This window comes from Oncorhynchus keta, chromosome 14, assembly GCF_023373465.1.
Source record: "Oncorhynchus keta strain PuntledgeMale-10-30-2019 chromosome 14, Oket_V2, whole genome shotgun sequence".
Lineage (NCBI taxonomy): Eukaryota > Metazoa > Chordata > Actinopteri > Salmoniformes > Salmonidae > Oncorhynchus > Oncorhynchus keta.
The window spans coordinates 75519063-75546895 of NC_068434.1; the positions used below are offsets into that span (position 1 = coordinate 75519063).

Below are 27833 nucleotides of genomic sequence, written 5' to 3' on the forward strand. Positions count from 1 at the left end.
TGGCTGTCAGATAAGATCACTTCAGCAGTAATAAATTCATGAACTTCTTTGAGGAAAAGATCATGATCATTAGAAAGCAAATTATGGACTCCTCTTTAAAACTGTTTATTCATCCAAAGCTCAGTTGTCCTAAGTCTGCACAACTCTGCCAGGACCTTAACAGGCTGCCTCATTGTTGTCGTCTGCAAACTTATTGATGGTGTTGGAGTCGTGCTTGGCCACGCAGTTATGGGTGAAGAGGGAGTACAGGAGGGGACTAAGCACACACCCCTGAGTAGCCCCCTTGTTGAGGATCAGCATGGCAGATGTGTTGCCTACACTTACCACCTGTGGGTGGCCTGTGAGGAAGTCCAGGATCCAGTTGCAGAGGGAGGCGTTTAGTCCCAGGGTCCTTAGCTTAGTGATGATCTTTGAGGGTACTATGGTGTTGAATGCTGAGCTGTAGTCAATGAATAGCATTCTCACATAGGTGTTCCTTTTGTCCAGGTTGGAAAGGGCAGTGTGGAGTGCAATAGAGATTGCATCATCTGTGGATCTGTTGAGGCGGTATGCAAATTGGAGTGGGTCTGGGTTTTTTGGGATGATGGTGTTGATGTGAGCCTTGACCAGCCTTTCAAAGCACTTCATGGCTACATTTTTTGGGGTTTTTGCTTGGAAGCAGGAATCAGGAGGTAGAAATATGGTCAGATTTGCCAAATGGAGCACAAGGGAGAGTTTTGTATGATTTTCTGTGCATGGAGTAAAGGTGGTCTTTTTTTCCTCTGGTTGCATATGTAACATGCTGGTAGAAGGTCAAATGGATTTAAGTTTCCCTGCATTAAAATCCCCTTCCACTAGGATCGCCACCTCTGGATGGGCAATTTCTTGTTCGCTTATGGCCTTATACAGCTCGTTGAGTGCGGTCTTAGTGCCAGCATTGGTATGTGGTGGTACATAGACATCTACGAAAAATATAAACTCTCTTGGTAAATAGTAGGGATGCACAATATATCTGTGAACATATCAGAATCTGACTATATTAGCTAAAAATGCCAACATCTGTATCGGCCGATGTCTAGTTTAACGCCCAATGTGCAAAACTGATTTCAAAGCTGACGTGCATACCTATATAACGAAGGTACATGACGTAATGACGCCAAGTAAAATGTTGTGCTATACGTGCAACACAGCACTCCTAAACTAGCCCACAATGTCTGCTGTGTGGATCGAGCAGTCAACAAGTAATCATTTGAAAGAGTAAGACAATTTCAACGAGACAACTCAAAGGCAAAAACCATTAAAGCCAAGATAATGGAATTCATTGCCTTTGACAAACTGTTCTCTGTCATGGGTGATGTTTGCTTTCGCCAACCGGTCGAGCACTGGTTAACACTACCAAGTGCGCTATTTTTCCGATGTTGCCCTACCGGAGTTACACAGTAATAGCTTCACTGCTATTTGCTTCACGACATTCATACTATGGAACGCTGTTTGTGTCTTTGCGCATCAGAAAATATACAGTAGCACTGTCAAATCTGTACAACAATATCAGCAAACACCGGCCACGAACGATGTGTTTACAATATTGTGTTGGTAATAAAGCATCATTTGTTCGACTGCAACTTCTGGGGTAGCTAGCTTTAGCTTGGTAGATAGCTAGCACCAATACAACCAGCCTGAAAACAATGACCAGTAAAAACAGCAGTCATTTTCATTATTCTTTAGCAATGATGATTTAGGAATCCTTGTGAGTAAGTATTGTTGTTTGCCTATTGAAATTGAATTTCAGTTCATGAAAATAAATAGCTAGCCAGCTACTTAACCCTGTTGCCCAAAGCTAATGTTATAAGCAGCCAGCTAGCTTCATCTGGCTAGACCGGTTATTTGTTGTGAAGCTAGCCACTAAGGATTAGGCACAATAGTGGAATTTGTGGTTTGCCTTCAAAATAAAAGTATGTAATTGACAGTGATGCAAATTAATACAAATAGTAGAATTATGCCATATTTTTATTTTGAAGGCTAACCGCAAAGTCCACCACTATTGTGGCTAATCCTTATTGTGGCTAGCTTCACATAGATGGGTCCGACCACCATTAATCAACTAACAACTGTCTTATAAATTAGGGTTATTTTAGATGATGACACCGAGCTATATAGTTAGCTAGCTAACTATAGATACTGAAACAGATTATGTCGTTTTGCTATGTTTTTGGGGAAGAACATTGTTTGCATCCATAAGCTAGCTAGGTTTTTTTATGACCAGCACTGTAGGTGTGCAAGACAACTTTACCAGCATCATAGCATACGTATTGATGAATCGTTGTGACATATGAAATACGAGTGATAGTGTACTCAATGTGTAATAACTACAAAAAAAATTAATGAAGGCGTTAAATGATTGTGACGTGCAGTCATATGCAGGTCCTGATTGGTCAAGAAGCTTATTTGACACGGCAAATAGTATCTTTTTTGACACGCAAAGACACAAACGGCGCTCCATAGAAATCCTGGTTGAGAATGAAACGACTGAAGAAATGAACAACGAAACAGCACAGCAAGTGAAAGAAATAGGTTTTGATTATGTTTTACTGGTAATGGGGACATATGTAAATGCCAACAAAATAACTTGAGATGCAGTGCATTAGACCGCTGCATCCATGTGTGTGTGTTAACTATTTAACTGTACTAGAATGCTTAAAATGCACCTAAAATTTTACATTTCGGTTATCTATATGTTTTTTTGGGGGGGGGGGGATCAATGAAAATATTGGATATCAGTATCGGCCAAAAATGTCATATCCGTGCATCACTACTTTCAACACCATAGTCCCCTCCAAGGTCATGACCAAACTGGGCACCCTGGGATTGAACCCTTCCCTCTGCAACTGGACATTCTGATGGGCCGGCACCAGGTGGTGAGGGTAGGCAACAACACCTCCGCCACGCTGACCCTCAACACAGGAGCCTCACAGGGGTGTGTGCTTAGTCCCTTCTTAAATCACTCACCTCAGGGGTGTGTGCTTTGTACTCCCTGTTCATCCATGACTGTGCGGTCACACACGACTCCAACACCATCATCAAGTTTGCTGATGACACAACGAGTCATCCTACAGGGAGGAGGTCAGAGACTTAGCAGTGTGGTGCAAGGGACAACAACCTCTCCCTCAATGTAAGTAAGGCCAAGGACCTGATCGTGAACAATAGGAGAAAGAAGGGAGAGCACGCCCCTATCCACATTGAAAGGACTGATGTGGAGCAGGTCCAGAGCTTCAAGTTCCTTGGCATCCACATAAGGATTTAACATGGTTCACACAGTCGTGAAAAGTGGCTGAAAAGATTTGTTATGGTCCCTCAGATCCTCAAAAAGTTCTACAACTGCACCATCGACAGCATAGTGACTGGCTGCAACACTGCTTGGTATGACAAATGCACCACCCTCGACCACAAGGCGCTACAGAAGGTGGTGCTGACAGCCCAGTGCATCACTTGGGCCGAGCTCCTTGCCATCCAGGACTTCTATATCGGACGATGTCAGAGGAATGCCCGAAAAAGACTGCAGCCACTCACGCCATGGACTGTTCACGCTACTACCGTCCGGCAAACGGTATCAGAGCATCGGCTCTCGGATCAACAGGATCCGAGAGAGCTTCTACCCCCAAGCCATGACTGCTAAATAGTCAATCAATGGCACCCGAACTGCACTGACTCCATCTTGTACTGACCCTGCGTACTCACTAGACTATCTGTACACACACACACTCACTCACACACACTACATTGACACTCCAACACAAAACCCACACAGTCACATACACTTCATACGCACACACAACACAAACACACATACAGTGGGGCAAAAAAGTATTTAGTCAGCCACCAATTGTGCAAGTTCTCCCACTTAAAAAGATGAGAGGCCTGTAATTTTCATCATAGGTACACTTCAACTATGACAGACAAAATGAGAAAAAAAATCCAGAAGATCACATTGTAGGATTTTTAATGAATTTATTTGCAAATTATGGTGGAAAATAAGTATTTGGTCAATAACAAAAGAGACACTTGTTATTGACCATGGTTTGCTTTTTTGTTTTTAATATTTAAATTATATTTTAAATAATGTGAAGATGGGTTTGTTCTCTGCCCACTTCATTTTATGGATGAAGAATATTCCATGAAAAATAAACAAATGAACAATGAAAGTTAAATCAGGGTCCATATCATTTGTTTCAAAATCAAACATAATATCAGACTCTCTCAGATTAACATTAATAGTTGTTTCTTTTCAAATAAAATCTTCTAACTCACTCCAAAGTCTTCTGACATAAGAACAGTCCCAAAATAAATGGTCAAGAGTTTCTGGGTCACAACCACAAAATACACATTTGTTATCAATAGCTGTTTTAAATCTGTGTATAATAAAGGTCTTTACAGGGTAGATTCTATGAATGAGTTTGTATGATACTTCTTTCACCTTATTAGATATACAATATTTACCAGACAACAATACTTTTTCAGTTCACTTGTTCTAGGGCTGTATTCCAGTACATTTTAGCAGAGGGGATTGTAACATCTTGACATACATTTACAGTTTAAAATGTCAATTTCTTCTAATTGTATTGAGGCTACAAAATCCTCAACATTTGCATTCTCCTAAAAGAAGAATAACAACAATTTGATACTCCTCAGGAGTGAATGTAACATTGTGTGTTCTCATGAATTCTGGATAATAAAATAATTGTCCATTATTCAACAATTGTTTAACCCAGATAATGTTTTTGTCAAACCAGTTTTGGAAAAACAAAGGCTTTATGTATTTTCTGTATTTATTATTCCAGATTGTATACCTATGTGGGGGAAAGATTGTGTTTGTACATGAGGTTCCAAGTTAGAAGTACTTATGAAAGTCAGCAAGCTTAGTAGGGATTTTACCCATATCAAAGTTGCATTTGAGTAAGAATTCTAGACCACCAATCTGTTGGAATATTAAATTAGGGATTATATTCTAAATGCAATCCTTATTTCTTAAATAGTTTTGTATCCATTTGATTTTAAAGATTATATTAGAGGTTTTAAAATCCAGAGCATTCAACCCTCCCTCACCTTGGGTGCTACATATTACCGCTTTTATTAAATAATGAGGTTTATTCCTCCATATGAAGTTAAATAATTTAGTATCAACCATTTTAGTTACTGACAGAGGAACATCCAAGGCAAGGGAGGTATAAACTCATCTGGACCTTCAGATTGTGATAAAAGTACTCGTCCAGATAAAGACAGATCTCTTAATAACCAGTAGTTAAATCTCTTTCCAATTTTCTCTACGATAGGAGACATTTAAGGCGGCCCTTTCTTTCTGATCTTTTCTCATTTTAATACCAAGATACAGTGCCTTGCAAAAGTATTCATCCCCCTTGGGTTATTCCTAATTTGTTGCATTACAACCTGTAATTTAAATGGATTTTTATTTGGATTTCATGTAGTAGACATAAACAAAATAGTCCAAATTGGTGAAGTGAAATGAAAAAAATAACTTATTTCAAAAAATGATATATATAACAAAAAACGGAAAAGTGGTGCGTGCATATGTATTCACTGCCTTTGCTATGAAGCTTGGTGCAACCAATTACGTTCAGAATTCACATAATTAGTTAGATGGCACACGGGTAGACTTTATTTAAGTGTCACATGATCTGTCACATGATCTCAGTATATATACACCTGTTCTGAAAGGCCCCAGAGTCTGCAACACCACTAAGCAAGGGGCACCACCAAGCAAGCGGCACCATGTAGACCAATGAGCTCTCCAAACACAGAGCTGGGCTTTACGGAAGAGTGGCCAGAAAAAAGCTATTGCTGAAAGAAAAAAATAAGCAAACACATTTGGTGTTCGCCAAATTGCATGTGGGAAACTCCCCAAATATATGGAAGAAGGTACTCTGGTCAGATGAGACTAAAATGTAGCTTTTTGGCCGTCAAGGAAAACGGTATGTCTAGCGCAAACCCAACATCTCTCAACACCCCGAGAACACCCATCCCTACAGTGAAGTATGGTGGTGCCAGCATCATGCTGTGGGGATGTTTTCCATCGGCAAGGACTGGGATACTGGTCAGAATTGAAGGAATGATGGATGGCGCTAAATACAGAGAAATTCTTGAGGGAAAGCTTATAGAGACATACCCCAAGAGACTTGCAGCTGTAATTGCTGCAAAAGGTGGCTCTCCAAAGTATTCACTTCGGGGGGGGTGAAGAGTTATGCACACTCAAGTTTTCAGTTTTTTTTGTCTTATTTCTTGTTTGTTCCATAAAAATAAACATTTTGAATCTTCAATGTGGTAGGCATGTTGTGTAAATCAAATAATACAAACGCCCCAAAAATCTATTTTAATTCCAGGTTGTAAGGCACCAACATAGGAAAATTGCCAAGGAGGTGAATACATTCGCAAGCCAATGTAGAAGCTTTTTGGACTTTTCATGCGTGTGCCTGCCTCTGTGCCCCCCTCCCCCCATCAGACACAATCAATACTGGGTAGCAGCCAGCACTCCAATTTGTCTTTGTATTGAAAGTGACACACACACACACAGTTGTAAAGCTGGGAGATGTAGTACTCAGCTTGAAATAAGGAAACCTCTGTTTGTACAAATCCCTCACAGGCACCCTCTGAAACTGCCTCTTGTGTCTCCGCCACCACCCCATCACTGCCAATTTAGGTTTCTGCTGGATAATATTTGCATGTACAATTCCTGCTCTAATGAGAGCGCATGCAGAATCCAGCTGAATACTCCTCCGGCTGCTGTACTTAGTGGTAATTAGAAGCATATGACCTCTAGCTACAGTACCTAGTGAAGGTCTACACACCCATGGCACAATTTTCACATTTTGCTGCCTTAAAATTAAATCTAAAAAGGGATTACATTCGATTCTGTGTTGTAGAGTAAAAAGCAATCTATAAAAAGCAATAGCCCTCCATCACAATGGGGTGGGATTGACTGACCAAGCTGATCCTATATTGTTGAAGTGGTTGCTTAGCTCCTACATGACACCTCCATTAAAAGAACAGACAAACAGATTTAGCTTTTCCTAGTGTGCTCATTTAGCCCATGTGGTTGAAAACACCATTGATTAATGCTATTAATGCCACCATGTAAACATACGCAGCATAGACCACATTATATCATTATAGAGCAGTGTGGTTTGTGACCATTGTGTAGTGGTAGGAAGCAATAATACTAGCCTTGACATCACACATGGAATGGTGCTGACAGAGAGGGCTGCCTCGCTTCTCGCTCTTGTTTTTTTATGTATTACATTGTTAGCCCAGAACATTTTTGATGTTATTACATACAGCCTGGAAGAACTATTGGATATCAGAGTGGCGGTAACTCACCAGCACTACCAGCATTATGACCAGGAATACGAATTTCCCGAAGCAAATCCTTTGTTCGCACTCCCAGGGAGATTGAACTGATTCCAGAATCCGACCCAAAATAATGCCGGCGAAGGAATGGTACTAAGAGCAGTCCTCTAGTCTTACTTAGGTGGCGCACACACCACCCATCGCTTCACAGTATATTACTCGTAAATGTTCAGTTTCTGGATAATAAAGTTGACGATCTCAGGGCGAGGGCTTTGTTCCAGCAAGACATCAGGGATTGTAACATACTCTGTTTCACAGAAACAATGCTCTCTCGGGATATACTTTCTGAGTCCGTCCAGCCAGTTGGGTTCTCAGTTCATCACGCAGATAGGAATACATATCTCTCCAGGAAGAAGTAGGATGGGGGTGTATGTTTCATGATTAACGACTCATGGTCTAATTGTTATAACATACAGGAACTCAAGTCTTTTTGTTTACCCGACCTAGAATACCTCACAATCAAATGCAGACAGTATTATCTCCCAAGATAATTTCCTTTGGTTATAGTCAGAGCCGTGTATATCCCCCCTCAAGCCGCTACCACAACGGCCTTCAAAGAACTTCACTGGACTTTATGCAAACTGGAAACCACATATCCTGAGGCTGCATTTATTGTGGCTGTGGATTTTAACAAAGCAAATTTGAGGAAAAGGATGACGAAGTTCTATCAACATATTGACTGTAGAACTTGTGCTGCTAAAACACCTGACCCCTGCTAGTCCAACTTCCGGGATGCCTACAAGGCCCTCCCCCGCACTCGTTTCAGCAAATCTGACCACCACTCCATTTTGCTCCTCCCTTCCTATAGACAGAAACTCAAACAGGAAGTACCCATGCTAAGGACTATCCAAAGCTGGTCTGACCAATAGAAATCCATGCTTCAAGACGGTTTTGATCACGCGGACTGGGATATCTTAGGTAGGAATTTGATTTAATTTGATTTGTTTTCTACTGATCTACATAACCTACTCCACATTTTAAAATAAAATAAAGATAATAGAATATTTTCTAAATTAATTAAAAATAGAAACGATGATGTCTTGATTGCACTAGTACTTGGTTGAAGCACCTTTGGCAGTGATTACAACTGTGAATACTTTTGACTAATATTGCCAACTGCACCACTCTTAAGGCAACATACTGTTGTGTCTTTACTATCATTAAACTGAAGACTTATAGTTTTTATCAAAGATTCTCTGTTATTAGTATTACGCGATCAAACTGATTAATCATGTAACTGTAATTAACTAGGAAGTCGGGGCACCATGGAAAATATTCAGATTACAAAGTTAAAATTTCGTAATATAACCTTTCAGATATTTTCATATAATTGATTTATTAACTAACTAAACAATCACAGAAGTGCACACACAAACAAACAAAGCAAATATGGTTACAAGAAATGATAGGAGAATGTGCCCTAGTGGGCTAAACCGGCATAGTGGCTTGTTAGACAAAAGGGGGGAGTGGGGTTCACCTGAGAAGTCACTACAGAGTTAATAATTATAACAATTGCAATCAATATATATATTTACGCTCAGTGTGTCATCTTGATCGCTGGTGAAAAGTTTGTTTCTTTTGCAGAATTGTCCGTCTCTCTGTGTCTGTCTTGGTTAGAGGGGATAGTTCAGAGCGACATTCATTCATGTTGTTGTAGAATGTATGTTTTGGCGGTTGTCGTTCTTCGCGTTCAATGATACCGAATTCCTAGCTGCAGACTAGTAATTAATATCAAATACTTGTTCTTATTCTGTCGGGATCGATAGTCTAAGAGTTTAACCACGTGGTATGGTTAAAAGATTCAGCAATGGTCTGCAACCTTCGTTCTCTCGTAATGGAGAAAAACATGGTCTCCTGAGAATATCTCAAAGTTGGGAATTGCAGAATTGGGCCTGTCCCAGGATGTCTGACCCTAACTGGGCTCATGGGCGGTCCTCTGATTTAGTTAAACTCAAAATGGAATTCGAGTTTCCTACATTAAACAGTCCAAAATCACATTACACAATTCTACAAACAGTATCATCCTCACTCATTCATCTTATACAACAATTAGATGTAAACCTCATATTTGAGCCTATTATATAAACAGTGTTATGGTAATATGGCCGCACCGTCTCCCATGAGTTTATAAACTTGTACCAAATGGACCAGTTCGTAGCTGGATTCTTCACCGATCTTTTATACCTTCTCCGGAACACAAATGTTGTTCGGACCTCAAGTTCTGTGAGGTGGAAGAAATTCCTTTGTTTGTTCTCTATGAAACTTCACTCAGTCTATACTGTGTGGCCATGAGGCAGGGTCTTTCCTAGGAATTTACGACCTCTCTGACCACAGCAGCCTGGTTGTAGGAACAGAGAGAGGCAGGGACATGGGGGTGGGGCTTGCTGTACCCAAAGAGGCTAATGTATATACAAGTCCATGTTGCCCAGCAACAGCCCCAAAACATCACTGCTCTAGAGGAGATCTGCATGGAGGAATGGGCCAAAATACCAGCAACAGTGTGTGAAAACCTTGTGAAGACTTACAGAAAACGTTTGACCTCTGTCATTGCCAAGAAAGGGTATATAAAAAGTATTGAGATAAGTATTTGGTCAATAACAAAAGTTTATTTTCCACCATAATTTGCAAATAAATTCATCAAAAATCCTACAATGTGATTTTCTGGATTTTTTTTCTAATTTTGTCTGTCATAGTTGATGTGTACCTATGATGAAAATTACAGGCCTCATCTTTTTAAGTGGGATAACTTGCACAATTGGTGGCTGACTAAATACTTTTTGCCCCACTGTACATTGTTTTTATCAAAATTGCTCAAGCTCAGTAAATTTGGTCGGAAATTGATGATATTATAAAATATTAATCCCTGACAAGAGTGGCCAAATGGTGTTTAGTATGCCCAGTAGCTCTGCAAGCGCGGAGAGGATATTCTCCATTGCTGGCCTGATCTCCAGGCACCATCACATGAGCCTGAAGCCACAGACTTTGTTATTTCAAAGGCACTGTAGACTGAGCCTAATAAGGCATTTTTGTTAAATTTGTATTTATTTCTAAGTACTGTAAGTCTCACAGCATATATGCACAATTTATAGACTACAATGATTTAATACAATGATATGTTTTTAAAATGCTGAGCGCTTAACATCCCTGACTCCCTACCAGCCTTGTGTGTCGCACTCGCAAATACTTCACAATGTATTACTTTGTAGACTATAATTGAAATAATATAGCCGAAATAATTAATTTTCTTAGGCTCTCTGTCTATGCTGTTTAATGTGACTTTAGCCTATTTGAAATAATGAGTGCTTCTTTACATTCACCTATTAATATTTATTAAAATACTAATCATTCAAATCATATGGTTTGGTTTCTATACTTCAAAACCAAATGGTAGGTCCAGGTAGTCACAACAATGGATGTGTGTTGGTTAAATTGTGAGTGCGGAGTGGTTTTTAGTGGAGCGGTTGGAAAGGAGGTGGAGTGCTGGAGCTGAAGCAGAGCTCCATGAGCAATGCTCAACTCCGCTCACATACTCTGCTCTGCACACACACACGTTTTCGCTAGCTAGCTAGTTACCCAACATTTGCTTTGGTCCAACATAAACCAACTCGGAAGTTCAAAGACATTCAAAGTTCCTTCATAGAAGCCACTCCTCTGTTGGTATAATTCTGTGGGCCAAATTCAGATAATACATGTCATAACAAGATTCCCAGCGCTTCAAGGCAAGCTTTTTCCATCCTCTCTCCTCCCCCTCAAAATGTCAGTTGCATCTGGGACTCTACACTTTGACACTGTGTTTTGTCTTTCATTATGGTTAAACCACGCTGTTACTGAAAAATACATTTTGCTCTTAGCGAATTTCCTACACAGATTAAATCACTAACCCGCTCCATAGCAAGCTGCTTTACCCGCACTGATTGGTGAAGTAATTTCATGTTGAGCTAAATGTATTTTTTTTAAATTATGATTTCAGAGGTTTAAAAAGGAACAGAAGAGAACGACATAAATCCGTACGTTATTTGGTTCGATCCGGTTCAGAATTTTATTTTGCTGGTCGGAACAGTGGAGCGGAACAACAAAAGTAATGGTTCTGTTCAGAACAAAATTATTGGACAATAATTTTGGTTCCAACCCCTGCCAGTAACAAACATACCCATAACATGATGCTGTTGACAAAAAATACATACCCATTACATGATGCTGTTGACAAAAAATACATACCCATAACATGATGCTGTTGACAAAAAATACATACCCATAACATGATGCTGTTGACAAAACAATACATACCCATAACAGGATGCTGTTGACAAAACAATACATACCCATAACATGATGCTGTTGACAAAAAATACATACCCATAACATGATGCTGTTGACAAAAAATACATACACATAACATGATGCTGTTGACAAAACAATACATACCCATAACATGATGCTGTTGACAAAACAATACATACCCATAACATGATGCTGTTGACAAAAAATACATACCCATAACATGATGCTGTTGACAAAAAAATACATACCCATAACATGATGCTGTTGACAAAACAATACATACCCATAACATGATGCTGTTGACAAAACAATACATACCCATAACATGATGCTGTTGACAAAAAATACATACCCATAACATGATGCTGTTGACAAAAAAATACATACCCATAACATGATGCTGTTGACAAAACAATACATACCCATAACATGATGCTGTTGACAAAACAATACATACCCATAACATGATGCTGTTGACAAAAAAATACATACCCATAACATGATGCTGTTGACAAAACAATACATACCCATAACATGATGCTGTTGACAAAACAATACATACCCATAACATGATGCTGTTGACAAAACAATACATACCCATAACATGATGCTGTTGACAAAACAATACATACCCATAACATGATGCTGTTGACAAAACAATACATACCCATAACATGATGCTGTTGACAAAACAATACATACCCATAACATGATGCTGTTGACAAAACAATACATACCCATAACATGATGCTGTTGACAAAACAATACATACCCATAACATGATGCTGTTGACAAAACAATACATACCCATAACATGATGCTGTTGACAAAACAATACATACCCATAACATGATGCTGTTGACAAAACAATACATACCCATAACATGATGCTGTTGACAAAAAAATACATACCCATAACCTGATGCTGCCACCAAAATCTGTGATGTGTTGTATTGGATTTGACCACAACAGGAAGTTTTTAATTTAAGCCAAAAAAAAGTTAGACCTGCCATACTGTAGTCTTCTGAGTACTTAACCCTGGGATAGTTAGTTTTTTTCAAGGGTGCAATTACAGACATTTTCATGCCAAAGACACACCAGAATATCTTGCCAAAAGGTGTTGTGTTTCTGAATGGTTCAGTCACAGTCCTGACCTTAAATCTGCTTGAAAATCAGACTAGGTTTGAATATTGCTGTACATCAATGATTCCCAATCAAATGTACTGGGCTTGAGCAATTTTGACAAAAACAATATTTCTTGCTCTGAAGGTTTTGCAATGTTGGTAGAATTTTATTCAAAGTTATTCACAGCTGTAAATACGACCAAAGGTGCTTTCACCAAGTATTCACTGGGGAGGAAATACATATGCAATCAATACATCTACATTTTATTAGTTTGGAAAATGTTATAGAAAATTGTAAATGAACCAAAAATGATATCACTTTGAATCCAATTGAATCCCTTCTTAGATGGCAGAAAAATATGAAAACTGTGCAGGGGGTGTGTAGACTGATATCAGGATGATCATAATACTTATATCTTACTTAATCAATGATTCAAGACCAAGTTCTCAAGCCTGAGGGCATTTCTGTGGCCATTAGCTGTGTTTGTGTTTAAATCTATTTATATTAGTGGGGGGGGTAATTCTATGACCTGTATATAGGGCTGTCTTTAGTTCTAAAGTAATCCCTGGACCCATTAAAGGATCTTGTCCTGGCTGGTTGGTGCTGGGCAGAACTGAACAATCAATTGATACCTGATTGAGACAGAAATCCAGGGATTTAATTGAAAGCAAACGGTGGCAGGTCGACAGCTCTAGTTGGAATATGTAATGTAATCAGTGGGATTTTAAGAGGCACTGTCTTCAGAAACATAATGCTATTGTGTTTTCCAGGTGTGAAGAGGAATTATCAACAAGCTTTGTGTCTAATTCCTTCAGAGTATTGTAATACTTGTCTCTCTTAGCAAGATTAATTAGTTAGATTTTGAAATGTCTTATGTCTTCAATCAGTTGGATAAGCAGGTTGGTCACATGCTGTTTTCCTATTACACAACAAAACAAACACACACACGCGCGTGTGCGCACACACACAGACACATTGACAATGGTAAAAGTGGTTCATCAGAGAGCGTGCATGGCATGTCCTGCATGCCTGATCAGACTGATGTATTATTAACAGTGTGGCTCCTCTGCTCCAGAACTAAGCTCTGCAGCTGTGCATCACACTGACTGTCTGTCTGGAACAGATTTTTGAGGAGACCATGCATGTTTTACCCATTTTCAAAGGGAATCACATCTGCAAGGGTCCAGGGCACAGGACCATTATCACAATCACTGATCCTGCCATCCTCCAGTTTCCACAATGCCTCTGGACAAGCCTCTCACAAAGGTCTGTTTTGGAACAATCTAATTGTTATGGGTAGTTTACAGTGTTAGTCCTTTAATGATATAACCATGATATGAGACAGTGCCTGAAACTTTTTCATTGAATTGATTCTGTCCAGGGCTTGTTGGATATATACTGCAGTATATTACATTTCAGTCCTTGGAAAGTGTATGTGAGGGTAAACAAGAAGGGAGGGAGTCTGGTAGCAGGGGCACAGTGAGAATCAGTTGGTAGAGCATGGCGCTTGTAACGCCAGGGTAGTGGGTTCGATCCCCGGGACCACCCATACGTAGAATGTATGCACACATGACTGTAAGTCGCTTTGGATAAAAGCGTCTGCTAAATGGCATATATTATTATTATTATTATTAATTATGATGATGATGTGATGGCTTGCAGGGATGGAGGGCAATCAGGGATGGAGGGCGATCAGGGATGGAGGGCGATCAGGGAGGGAGGGAGGGTGATCAGGGAGGGATGGAGGGCGATCAGGGAGGGAGGGAGGGCAATCAGAGAGGGAGGGAGAGACCAGAGAGGGAGTCTGGTACAGGAGGCACAGTGAAGATGATGATGGAACTAAAGGGGCCCCCTGCTGTCTGTTATCTACCTGACCAGATCAGCCCCAACTTCAAAGGGCTCCCCCTCTGGCATCAAATATTTACCAGCCTGTTGTGCTTACACCTGCTCTGAGAAGACGAGAGGGGAGTAACTCGTCTGTCTGTGCTCTCAGACATCACACACTAATAAAGTACAGCACTCACTCTGGTGGACTGATGTTAGTAATGTCAAGGCTTACTATGACAGTCCCACTTTACTGTCATGCATTTAGAAATGTGTTCACAGTGTTTTATCACTCTGCTGCAGATTGCTTAGCCTATGTTTAGTGTTGAAGTACAGTCCAGTGGTGCAGACAGACTATTATGGCTGAGCTTGATGATAATGATGATAACTGAGGATAGTGAGGAAGATGTAGCTTATTTTCAACAAGCCAATATGTCAGAGGCACCTTTTTATTTGCGCTGTTGCCTAGCGAGAGTTGTCATATGGAGCAGCCAAGCCCTCAGAAGATTAGAGTATGTGGATCTCATGCTATACAGTACGGGAGGGAAAGAACATGTACTTACTTAGTATCCCTGCACATTATAAATATGGTTCTGGAACTGACCTTGTATACAGCATAGTATGCTTGCTTACTTCATCGTATTCCTTTTATTTTTATATCTTGTGTGTTTTTTTTGTTCTACCTTGTTATTTTTAGTATTACACTGTTGTTGATTACTGCTTTGTTGGGGTTAGAGCTGCAAGAAAGGCATTTCACTGACGATATGCTGGTTCTAACTCCCCCAGGGCCCAGGCTTTCTCTGGATCGGCTTATTTCACTGAATTTATTTTACTATGACTGTTATTTACCTCCATTTTATATTTGTGGCTGAAGCCTGGATGTGTTGCCAGTCAGTTCTGTTTCCCAATATATACCAATATACCAGCGTACCAAAGTAACCTACAGATCAGTGATGTCTGTCATTGAGGCATGCCGTAAATAATTGAGAGAGAATGCTGAAGCGCCCTCAATACTGCCTGCACTGCCTCTGACGTGTTAATCTGTCACATGACTCCAGTGACATTTATTTGACTAGCATTGTGTGCTATCGTGAATAATATGCAGTGAAAAAGACAGCAGATGACAGTATATCATGCCATAATTTATGTGCACGGTGTCTGTATCAAAAGAACAGTGTCATCTGCACCGCTCTGACCTTGTTGGGGAAATACATGCATGTTTTCCCAAGCATCACACATGCCTCAGCATAGCACATCCCTAGGATGGTGTGTGTGTGCTGAGTGGATCAGCAAAATATCTGTCAGCTGTGCTGAATATCCAAAACAATGGCCAGGTTCACTGAATGTACACTAAATCAAAGTGACTGAATGTGACTGTGATAGAGATGAGCAGGAAATAGCACAACATCCCCGTGATGAAATGCAGTTAAAACCTGGGGATGTTGTGGTGAAAATACAGTATACGGAAGGGCATTTTGTAACCATATAAAACCGGATATTCACCTGGTCAGTGTCATGGAAATGGCAGGTGTTCTACACTCAGTATAGGTTTGACAGAGAGAGCAGGCTGGTGGACCAGATTAATAGTTTATATATTCTATTTTGAAATTAAATGTTTATTAAACACATCTGATTTGCATTTTTTTCAAATACATTTTTCAGATTGCTGATTAAGCCAACATGGAATTGCATCAATAAGCAGTTTTAAGGGAAATCTATTTGATTTATTCTTTAGTAGTAACCAACAGAACACACCAGGGGGGGAGAGAGAGAGAGAGAGAGAGAGAGAGAGAGAGAGAGAGAGAGAGAGAGAGAGAGAGAGAGAGAGAGAGAGAGAGAGAGAGAGAGAGAGAGAGAGAGAGAGAGAGAGAGAGAGAGAGAGAGAGAGAGAGAGAGAGAGAGAGAGAGAGAGAGAGAGAGAGAGAGAGAGAGAGAGAGAGAGAGAGAGAGAGAGAGAGAGACCGTGTGTCTTTGTTCGGAGCATGTTAAATGACTACAACTACTCTGTACAATCATATGTTAACACTACGGCTGAAGCATTAAAGCAGCAAGACAAAAGAGAATCTCTGGTACCTGTTTCCTCTGCCTTGCGACTTGGTGCTCAATACCACTCTAACTGATGCTCACGGAGAGATAGTAAGAGAGAGAGCCAGAGTGCGAGGGATAGCGAGGTGGAGGAGAGAAGTGTGAGAGCGGGAGTGAGAGCAGAGCAGGGTGTGAGCAGAGAGCACGAGAACCAGAGAGAACGCGCACATGAAGGAGAGGAGACTGAGAGATGGGGGTTGTTTTCTGTGCTGCTCGTGTGCATGACTGAGGAGCCTTCCTGCCTGGATCGTTAGTCATCTCCAGCCCCAGAGCTGGGCTCTGTGCTCCATAGGCTGTACTGACTGAGGAACACAGGGACAGACAGACAGAGGCTGGTGGACTTGAGAGGGCTGTGCAGAGAATGTGCTGGCTGCGTGGGCTCTGTCACCGTGATCGCTGTTGCCAGACCCCTCAGCTGCCTCTGCCTCACTCGGCTGCTATTGCAGGCCCCCCCTTAGCCCCCCTTAGCCCAGCACTCGGAGGACATCAGCACTCAGTGGTAGAGAGATGAGCTCCAAGCACTCTTCCGACTGGATCCCCTACAGGTACAGTACAGTCCTCTGGGTGCTAGTCAAGACTCCAAAGACCATAAGAGAAGGGAGTGTGTGGATGTTTGTGTGTACAATTGTGAATAGCTATGCATGTTCCAGCACTACTAAGGATAGACAGAATAAAGGATAACACTTGGGTGCGTGTTTGGAAGTTTAGATTGTTGACATCGATTGACCCTTCGCTAAGACCCGCCTCAGAATTTTGGGCAAGCAATCGTGGTGCTCCAATGGATAGCAACTCTCATTGAGTCTGACACCTCAGTCAAGTTCATAGGAAAAATAGTTTTCTTTCAGATATAAATTGTTTAATTAAATGATTAAATAATTGAACTCTGCACCAGGGATAGTACTAGCTACTGAGATTCCTGAAATGCAGAGCCTCTTGATGGAGTATTTTTCGAATCTGAAATGATTTGTTTGCTTGCTCAGCTGGTTAGTTATCCGTCTCATTGACCACAAAATAGTTCATGTGACGACTGTTGTTCATCGAATGATTTAAAGTTTCTAATTGCGTGATTAACTGAATCAAGCAATTATTAACTCATTAACCTGGGGCACCATGGGAAAACAACTAGTTTTTATTGAGTTTCTATTTCTCGTATTAACTCAAAGAATATCAGAATATCGATTTTACAACAGCCGCTAATTAACCAGTTGCCTCTACCAATCTCGTTCTGAACGTCGTATAGCCCGTGAATCTGCATGGACCCGGGTCTCACCAATGAGTTCGTACCACACCAATCTTAGTTGAATATTTATTTACTAAAAAGCTAAAATGATGATAAAACATACCCATAGACAAAACACATTATAGGCTATTGATTAGAACTTAGTATAATGGGCCAACACACTATGGCGCGTGTTACCCAAAATGGGGATTTCAAAGAGAGAGAGAAAAAAGAAAGTACCCGAGAGAAATATACATTTGGGTGAATTTGTCAGCTATGCCATTCTAATCCTAGACTTGCCCTAAACTGCCGCTCTTATGGGTCAGAATATAATGATGTAATTACGTGGGGATGATCTCAGAGGATTCTCTGTGTGGACCGTTCAGGCAGCTCGATGACGCACTACTCCGGCGCACCTCTCTGATTGTCCTCCCGATGTCAGTGTCCTTTTGGCTTAGGAGTCTGTTCCCTCACCCTTTGCTCTGGAAGGGGTCTTCTGAGGACAGACAGCTCTGTAGCTCAGAGCTCACAGCATAGGGATGAAACCGTTTAGATTCCACGATTCGCTGGGATTGGATGCTAAGGGGGTCCGGCTTGAATTCACCCGCTTAGACACAGCTACTCATCCGTAGCTTGGTTAGAAAAGGATTTCTTTGTCTTGAAACTTGTTCTGGGTTCGTTGACTTTTTAGACCTTGGCTGCAGCTTGGGTCACGTAGTCTTCTCTGGAAATTCTTTACTCACAGGTTTTATACCCTTGAGTCAGAAGTGGGCGTAACCGCCTTTAGGGCAATTCTCTGGGCATACCAAGTTAAGAGGGCAATTTTAGACAACTAACTTCACATTTCATCTTCCCCAAAACATTCTCTTTGATTTGGATATTTTCCACACAATGTACAATGATTAAACATCCAACATATACTAGGAAAACTCTTCACGTTACAATGTTTTCGTAATAACGATGATGGAACTAAATATCTATTAACCTTTAATAACAAAACAAAAATGACATACATTTTCATATTCCATCTATTGTCATGACCACCATTGTGGCTGACGGAAACCATTGTTCCAAAGTCCCTTTATTTCATGTTTAATGTTCTGAGGCTGGTTCTCAATAGTAACAGGACAAAGGAATTTGTCTGTGGCCTGAGATTTACCATGGGCGTGAGGGGTCATAAAACCACCTTCAGACCCCTAGGTCTCTCCTCTGTTGGGTTTGAGAGATAATCTGTAGGGTTGTGGTCTCCTGTAACCTGACCTGGTCAGGACAGTCATGACACTAGCTAGCCACTTAATATAACTTGTTTTCTCTGAATGTATGTTGTTCTGAGATTGATTTGAACTTTTTGCACCAAAGCACGTTCATCTCTAGGAGACAGAACGCGTCTCCTTCCTGAATGGTATGACGGTTGCGTGGTCCCGTGGTGTTTATACTTGCGTACTATTGTTTGTACAGATGAACGTGGTACCTTCAGGCATTTGGAAATTGCTCCCAAGGATGAACCAGCTAGCTAAATTAGCCATGTTGTTAATACAACTCCCAACTGCAGTCAACATTAGGATACGATTTGAGAGCACGAGCTAGTTTAGCTCCAAAAGTGAGCTGCATCCCAATATGGGGTCCAGAGTGGGTGTGTCGAAGGGAATGTAGTGGGCGTGTGGAAAAAGGAGTGGGTGTGTCGAAGGGAATGTAGTGGGCGTGTGGAAAAAGGAGTGGGTGTGTCGAAGGGAATGTAGTGGGCGTGTGGAAAAAGGAGTGGGTATGTCGAAGGGAATGTAGTGGGCGTGTGGAAAGGAGTGGGTGTGTCGAAAGCGCTCTGCTATAGGTTAGATGGTTTTGATTGGTGGTGAGTTTTTTTTTTCATACAATTACTGCACGTTGAGCTACCGTACCGTGATAGTTTGGACTTTTGTTTTTAAGCCAGAGGATTAACCTGAGTCATATTTCACTGTAAATTTTATACAAATAGTTGTACATTTTCAGTTTTAAAACTGATGATTTGTTTATTTTTTTGTGTTTATTTTTTATTAAATGTATTGATAATGGTTGTACTGTTGCTTCATGCATTGTATGTGTGTGCTTCCTATGACTGTCACCCTGATATTGGCTACTAGTTAGCTACTTCACACGCTGTTGCCGGACAGTAGTGCTTGTCAAGCGGGAGCATGGGGCACTGTGTCCTGGTGTTGCCGTTCATGCCCTCCCCATTGAGTCGTAGACTGTATGTACATTATGTATGTATCTAGATAGTTATCAATACAGGCTGCTATCCTAATTGATATAAAATCATGTGAGAGAAAAAAATGGACACGTTAGCTACCGCCGGCGGTTATCGACACGTCGTACAGTCCAATCAGCCATGCAAAATGGTCTTGAGTGGCAACAAATCTGCCCAATTAGCTGATTTGCTTTCCATACTGGGCTGCAGCTACCCATACTTGCCAAAAGTTGTTAGCTAGTAGCTTTGACTGCATGCTGGCAGTTAGACTTTCTCTGGAACTTTGGCAACTACTAAGTATTTGTAAACTGACGGCTTTGGGCTGGATGTTTCAATGTGCATGGCAAACTGAGCATTTTTATTTAGGCAAAATTACGCTGAGTATACAAAACATTAACACCTGCTCTTTCCATGACATAGACTGATCAGGTGAATCCAGGTGAAAGCTATGATCCCTTATTGATGTCACTTGTTAAATCCACTTCAATCAGTGTAGATGAAGGGAAGGAGACGGGTTCAGAGGGTGAATGGGCAAGACAAAATATTAAAGTGCCTTTGAAGGGGTTTGGTAGTAGGTGCCATGTGCAGCGGTATGAGATATTTGAGGTAGATACAGTGCCTTGTAAAAGTGTTTACCTCCCTTGGCGCTTTTCCTATTTTGTTGCATTACAACCTGTAATTTAAATAGATTTTTATTTGGATTTCAACAATACGAAAAGTTGCTGCAAAAGGTGGCTCTACAAAGTATTGACTTCGGGGGGTGAATAGTTATGCACGCTCAAGTTTGCTGTTTTTTTTTGTCACATTTGTTGTTTGTTTCACAAGAAAAGATATTGTGCATCTTCAATGTGGTAGGCATGTTGTGTAAATCAAGTGATACCAACCCCCCAAAATCTATTTTAATTCCAGGTAGTAAGGCAACAAAATAGGAAAAATGCACTGTATGTACATGAAGGCAGGGTAAAGTGACTAGGCATCAGTATAGATAATAAGAGTACAATAAAGCATTATTTATGCATCCAACAACAACAAAAAACGTAAGGATATTATTTCAAGAATTTGAAGAGATTAATAATATAGGTGTCACGTTCTGTCCATCGTTCGTATGTGTTTTCCTTGTTTTAGTGTTGGTCAGGACGTGAGCTGGGTGGGCATTCTATGTTGTGTGTCTGGTTTGTCTATTTCTATGTTTGGCCTGATATGGTTCTCAATCAGAGGCAGGTGTCTGGTCTCTGATTGGGAACCATATTTAGGTAGCCTGTTTTGTGTTGGGTTTTGTGGGTGATTGTTCCTGTCTCTGTGTTTGCACCAGATAGGACTGTTAAGGTTTTCACTTTTCTTGTTTTGTATAGTCTGTTCATGTATAGTCGTCTTTATTAAAAACATGAATAACCACCACGCTGCATTTTGGTCCGCCTCTCTTTCACCAGAAGAAAACCCTTACAATAGGTGTATTTCAGAATATCAAAATTATCTTAGGTGGACATTTTAATTCTGTATCTAATGTGATGATTGACAGATAACAGATCCTAACAGATCCAGCATTGTTAATCCTGAGTTAAATAATCTATGTCTTGGTCTTGGATTAGTCGATATTTGGAGATCTAAATATCCTGATAAAAAGGACTTCACTTGGAGTAACAAGGACATGTCCAGACAGTCAAAAATTGACTTCTGGTTGATCTAATTCATTAGATAATACTGTAGTCAAGGTATCCATTGAAACATCAATTCTTACTGATCAGAAAGTTATATTCTTATGTTTAAATGTTAATGGATCTGAAGTTATTAAACCGAATCGGAGTTATTGGAAACTCAGTAGTAGATAGTTGATCGTTTCAAGACCAATGCCAAAGATGTTATACAAGAAAATTGGAGGAAACCCCAACTATTTAAGTCTTGTGGAAAATATTGTGAATGAATGAAGTATGAAATAAAACTAACATCCAGGAAGAGAGGTAAAGAAATTGCTGAACTTAAAAGATTGAAATCCTTTCTCTAATCTCTATGGAGGACCTTGATGAAGAAGGAAAGGTTCAGTTATTCTCTTTACAACTAGAAATGGACTGAATGTTTGAAGAGAAAGCAAAAGGTGCATTTGTAAGATCAAGGAGATGGTTGGAGGAAGGTGAAATAAGCACAAAATACTTTTACAATTTAGAGAGAAAAACTAATGACTTTACATCTATTCATAAACTTAATATAAACTCAGCAAAAAAATAAACATCCTCTCACTGTCAACTGTGTTTATTTTCAGCATATGTAAATATTTGTATGAACATAACAAGATTCAACAACTGAGACATAAACTGAACAAGTTCCACAGACTATTTTATTTTATTTCACCTTTATTTAACCAGGTAGCCAGTTGGGAACAAGTTCTCATTTACAACTGCGACCTGGCCAAGATGAAGAAAAGCAGTGCGACAAAAACAGCAGAGTTACACATGGGATAAACAATCGTACAGTCAATAACACAATAGAAAAATCTGTATACAGTGTGTGCAAATGAAGTAAAGAGGTAAGGCAATAAATAGGTCAACAGTGGCGAAGTAATTACAATTTAGCAATTTACACTGGAGTGATATATGTGCAGATGAGGATGTGCAAGTAGAAATACTGGTGTGCAAAAGAGCAGAAAAACAAATATGGGGATGAGGTAGGTAGTTGGTTGGATGGACTATTTACAGATGGTCTGTGTACAGCTGCAGCAATCGGTATGCTGCTCTGACAGCTGACGTTTAAAGTTAGTGAGGGAGATATAAGTTTCCAACTTAAGTAATTTTTGCAATTCGTTCCAGTCATTGGTAGCAGATAACTGGAAGGAAAGGAAGCCAAAGGAGGTGTTGGATTTGGGATGACCAGTGAAATATACCTGCTGGAGGGTGTGCTACAGGTGGGTGTTGCTATGGCGACCCGTGAGCTGAGATGAAGCAGAGCTTTACCGAGCAAGGACTTATAGATGACCTGGAGGCAGTGAGTTTGGCGACTAATATGTAGCGAGGACCAGCCAACGAGAGCAAGTCACAGTGGTGGGTAGTATATGGGGCTTTGGTGACAAAACGGATGGCACTGTGATAGACTACATCCAATTTGCTGAGTAGAGTGTTGGAGGCTATTTTGTAAATGACATCGCCGAAGTCAAGGATCGGTAGGATATTCAGTTTCACGAGGGTATGTTTGGCAGCATGAGTGAAAGAGGCTTTGTTGTGAAATAGGATGCCGATTCTAGATTTAACTTTGGATTGGAGATGCTTAATGTGAGTCTGGAAGGAGAATTTACAGTCTCGCCAGACACCTAGGTATTTATAGTTGTCCACATGTTCTAATTCAGAACCGTCCAGAGTAGTGATGCTAGTCGGGCGGGCGGGTGCAGTGATTGGTTGAAGAGCATGCATTTTGTTTTACTAGCATTTAAGAGCAGTTGGAGGCTACGGAAGGATGTGTTGTATGAAGCTCGTTTAGAGGTTTGTTAAAACGGTGTCCAAAGAAGGGCCAGATGTGTACAGATTGGTGTCGTCTGTGTAGAAGTGGATCAAAGAATCACCCGCAACAAGAACGACATCATTGATATATACAGAGCAAAGAGTCGCCCCGGGAATTGAATCCTGTGGCACCCCCATAGAGACTGCCAGAGTTCTGGACAACAGGCCCTCTGATTTGACTCACTGAACTCTCTGCCGATAAGAACATGGTGATTGACAGAGTCGAAAGCCTTGGCCAGGTCGATGAAGACTGCCTTTTATCGATGGCAGTTATGATATCGTTTAGGACCTTGAGTGTGGCTGAGGTGCACCCGTGACCAGCTCAGAAACCAGATTGCATAGCGGAGAAGGTACGATGGGATTCGAAATTGTTGGTGGTCTGTTTGTTCACTTGGCTTTCAAAGACTTTAGAAAGGCAGGGCAGGATGGATATACATCTGTAGCAGTTTGGGTCTAGAGTGTCTCCCCCTTTGAAGAGGGGGATGACCGCGGCCGCTTTCCAATCTTTAGGGATCTCAGACGATACGAAAGAGAGGTTGAACAGACTAGTAATTCGGGTTGCAACAATAGCAGCGGATCATTTTAGGAAGAGAGGGTCCAGATTGTCTAGCCCAGCTGATTTGTAGGGATCTAGATTTTGCAGCTCTTTCAGAACATCAGCTGTCTGGATTTAGGTGAAGGAGAAGCGGGGTGGGGGGGGCTTAGGCCAGTTGCTGCAGGGGGTGCAGAGCTGTTTGCCGGGGATGGGGTAGCCAGGTGGAAAGCATGGCCAGCAGTAGAGAAAAGCTTTTTGAAATTCTCAATTATTGTGGATTTATCAGTGGTGGCAGTGTTTCTTAGTCTCAGTGCAGTGGGCAGCTGGAAGGAGGTGCTCTTATTTTCCATGGACTTTACAGTGCTGCAGGACATGTGACTAACAGAAATTGAATAATGTGTCCCTGCACAAAGGGGGGGGGGGGTCCAAATCAAAAGTAACTGTCAGTATCTGGTGTGGCCCCCAGCTGCATTAAGTACTGCAGTGCAACCCCTCCTCATGGACTGCACCAGATTTGCCAGTTCTTGCTGTGAGATGTTACCCCACTCTTCCACCAAGGCACCTGCAAGTTCCCAGACATTTCTGGGGGAATGGCCCTAGCACTCACCCTCCGATCCAACAGGTCCCAGATGTGCTCAATGGGTTTGAGATCCGGGCTCTTCGCTGGCCATGGCAGATCACTGATATCCCTGTCTTGCAGGAAATCACGCACAGAACGAGCAGTATGGCTGGTGGCATTGTCATGCTGGAGGGTCATGTCAGGATGAGCCTGCAGGAAGGGTACCACATGAGGGAGGAGGATGTCTTCCCTGTAACGCACAGCATTGAGATTGCCTGCAATGACAACAAGCTCCGTCTGATGATGCTGTGACACACCGCCCCAGACCATGACGGACCCTCCACCTCCAAATCGATCCCGCTCCAGAGTGCAGGCCTCGGTGTAATGCTCATTCCATCGACGATAAACGTGAATCCGACCGTCGCCCCTGGCAAGAAAAATCCTTCGACTCGTCAATGAAGAGCCCTTTTTGCCAGTCCTGTCTGGTCCAGCGATGGTGGGTTTGTGCTCATAGGCGACGTTGTTGCCGGTGATGTCTGGTGAGGACCTGCCTCAGCCTATTGCGGACAGTCTGAACACTGATGGAGGGATTGTGTGTTCCTGGTATAACTCGGGCAGTTGTTGTTGCCATCCTGTACCTGTCCCGCAGGTGTGATGTTCGGATGTACCGATCCTGAGCAGGTGTTGTTACACATGGTCTGCTACTGCGAGGACGATCAGCTGAGTTTAGTAATAATTTTTTTTCTTTATTGGGGTGAAGGTTCCGCCACTGCTCATGAACTACTGGCTAGAAATGTGCTGGTGTACCGAAGAATCTCTTTAATTCAGAGCCATTCAGCCATGTTATTAACGTCATTTTATCAGGTTCCCATGAAGCAATTGTAATGACAGTCCACCACAACATACCAAAGTTTCCTGGTTAGTAAAGGGTAGTAGTCTGTGTTTAATTTCATTGTGTATTAAAAATACATTTTGAGATCATTGTTAGGGGATTTCAACAGTGGTTAGAAGGGGGAATTGGGCTTCCTGGAAAATGTTGTCTGAGGTTGCAACAGTAACCAAGGCGGGCAGGGCTTAGCGAAGGGTCTGTTGTGGTCATTGGTGTATGGTAGGACCTAATTGATGTTTCTTTGGTTTTGTCATTCAACAATGATGACAGCCTCACTGTATATTTTAGTGCTTTATAATAACTGTAGTAGTTAAGACTGGTTATTCATGTGAAAATATTTTGGACCTGTCTTTATCGTGTACCTATTGACCCACTTTTAAAAAAATATCCTTAAACTGAAGTACACATCCAATTCCAATGTTGTGTAGGTTACTGTATTATTGGTGAGTCGTAAAGTTTAACTGTAAAGCTCATATGAAAGTCTATTTGGGGAATATATGGCACCGTTTTACTGTAATCCAATTACATGGGGATTTTCTCATGCAGAATCTGGTGTAGTAGAAGCCATAAAAAGCTCTGCTCATTTCCCCCAAAGTGTATTTTCTCTACTACTACCACCTTGGGAAGCAGCAGCCATTGTTTTGCTCTGTGAGACCCCTGCATGTCTCTCTCCATACATTGGTAATGCATTCTGCTGATTATAGGCATTCTCGAGTCAATATCTGCCCCAAATTGTTAATAATGTCAGTGTTATTTATCAGTTAGAGTATTTTTGGGTGAAATAAAGACTTATGTCTGCTCTCGATGGCATTACTACTGCTGCTGTTGCTACTGCTGCTGCTGTTTCCTCCAAGAGAAGCTCCATTGCCATGGTTGCACGGCTTCCTCTGCTCCTATTGGCTCCTCGTTGCTATAAGTTACGGAGCTGTCTTGCCATGAATCTAATTGAGAGATTGCGTCAGGAGAACTGGCCTCCTATGATGGAGCAATAAAGTTAGTGATAGATCTGTGTGTACGTATGTACACGTACTCATGTTGCTGCTTCTAAGAGAGCACACACATATACACACACCAACATTAAACACATACGCTTGAGTGTCCTGGTTTTGTATTTGGCAGGGTCTAGGGTTCCTAAAACCACTTATTAGAGGATGTATTCATCTGAGAGGAAGAGCAGCCATAGGGATTGGTTCAATATGAGCCTACCAGGAACATTAGTTCAAAATATCTCTTATCATTTCAGTCAATCTAGTAAACTAATAAGTTCCTTTCATTAAATAAAATCTCCTCATAGAAAATAATAATTGAACATTTATTTTTGTATTTTTTTGTATTTTAACTTTTTTCTGTATAGTTTCATCGTTAAGTGCTCTATGACAAATGACTTTGTGAAGAGAACGCATCAAAAAATATGTTTCTTATATATTTTCTATATTAAAATGAGATTACGATGATAAGAGTGATATAGCAGTAGTCAGTGACGTTAGTAATGTAGATAATAAAGGTGGTATTGATATTGTAGGCCTAGGTGTTAAAGGTAATAGACAGGATGACGTATTAGGTGACGCAGTGCCCTCTTCAATAACTGTCCTCAGGGACAAGAGCCCTTAAACAACACACTACACTGACATGCTCAGGCACTGCCACGGATTCACATTGCTTACCTGCGGGAGGTTGACATGGAAGGGGAGCTGAGGGTTGAGAAGAGGGGAGCGGGGAACAGGCGGAGAGCGGTGTTCCTCTCAACTTGGAGGCCTGGCCAGCCCTTCATGGATGGTTTCTCAGAGCGATAAGCAGTTCCTCCCATCAGATGGAGCCTGCCTGGTGCCTTCCATGAAAAATGTATGTATGGGGCATGGTGGCGAAGCCGGGCGAGACAAGGGGAGGTGACCCGGGACTCAGCTGCACCTCTGTGGCCTCTCATGAATCCCGTGTGAGCCAGCTCTAAGCCAGCCCATTATACCAGATTCACCCTGGCTCCGGCAGGTCACAGCCAAACACACACAGCACTGCCAGGGAGGGACGCCAGGCTACCTATACTGTTCCTACTGTACACAGAAGCTAACAATTACATATCTACCTTCTGTAAAAAGTGCCTAACACTTTAAAGTACACAAACTTTAAATGTGGGCCATGTACTGTATTGTGCATACTAAGAAACGTATACGCGTACTGTACACACACAGGCTACTTGAACATAGTGCAAGTGCTTGCA

The 27833-nt window shown here is 41.3% G+C and overlaps 1 protein-coding gene across 4 annotated transcripts in view; it reads left to right on the forward strand.

The window, feature by feature from the left end:
* tub (TUB bipartite transcription factor) overlaps positions 1-27833 on the forward strand; it is a 121936-nt gene that overhangs the window by 49794 nt on the left and 44309 nt on the right. The window contains exon 1 of one of the 4 annotated variants that reach the window (XM_035756870.2): positions 16601-17255. The exons of the other annotated variants lie outside the window; for them this stretch is intronic. Coding sequence (XP_035612763.2) covers positions 17218-17255 — 38 coding nt within the window. The 5' untranslated portion in view covers positions 16601-17217. Of the gene's footprint in view, positions 1-16600; positions 17256-27833 lie in introns of those variants that run through there. 4 annotated transcript variants of the gene reach the window in all.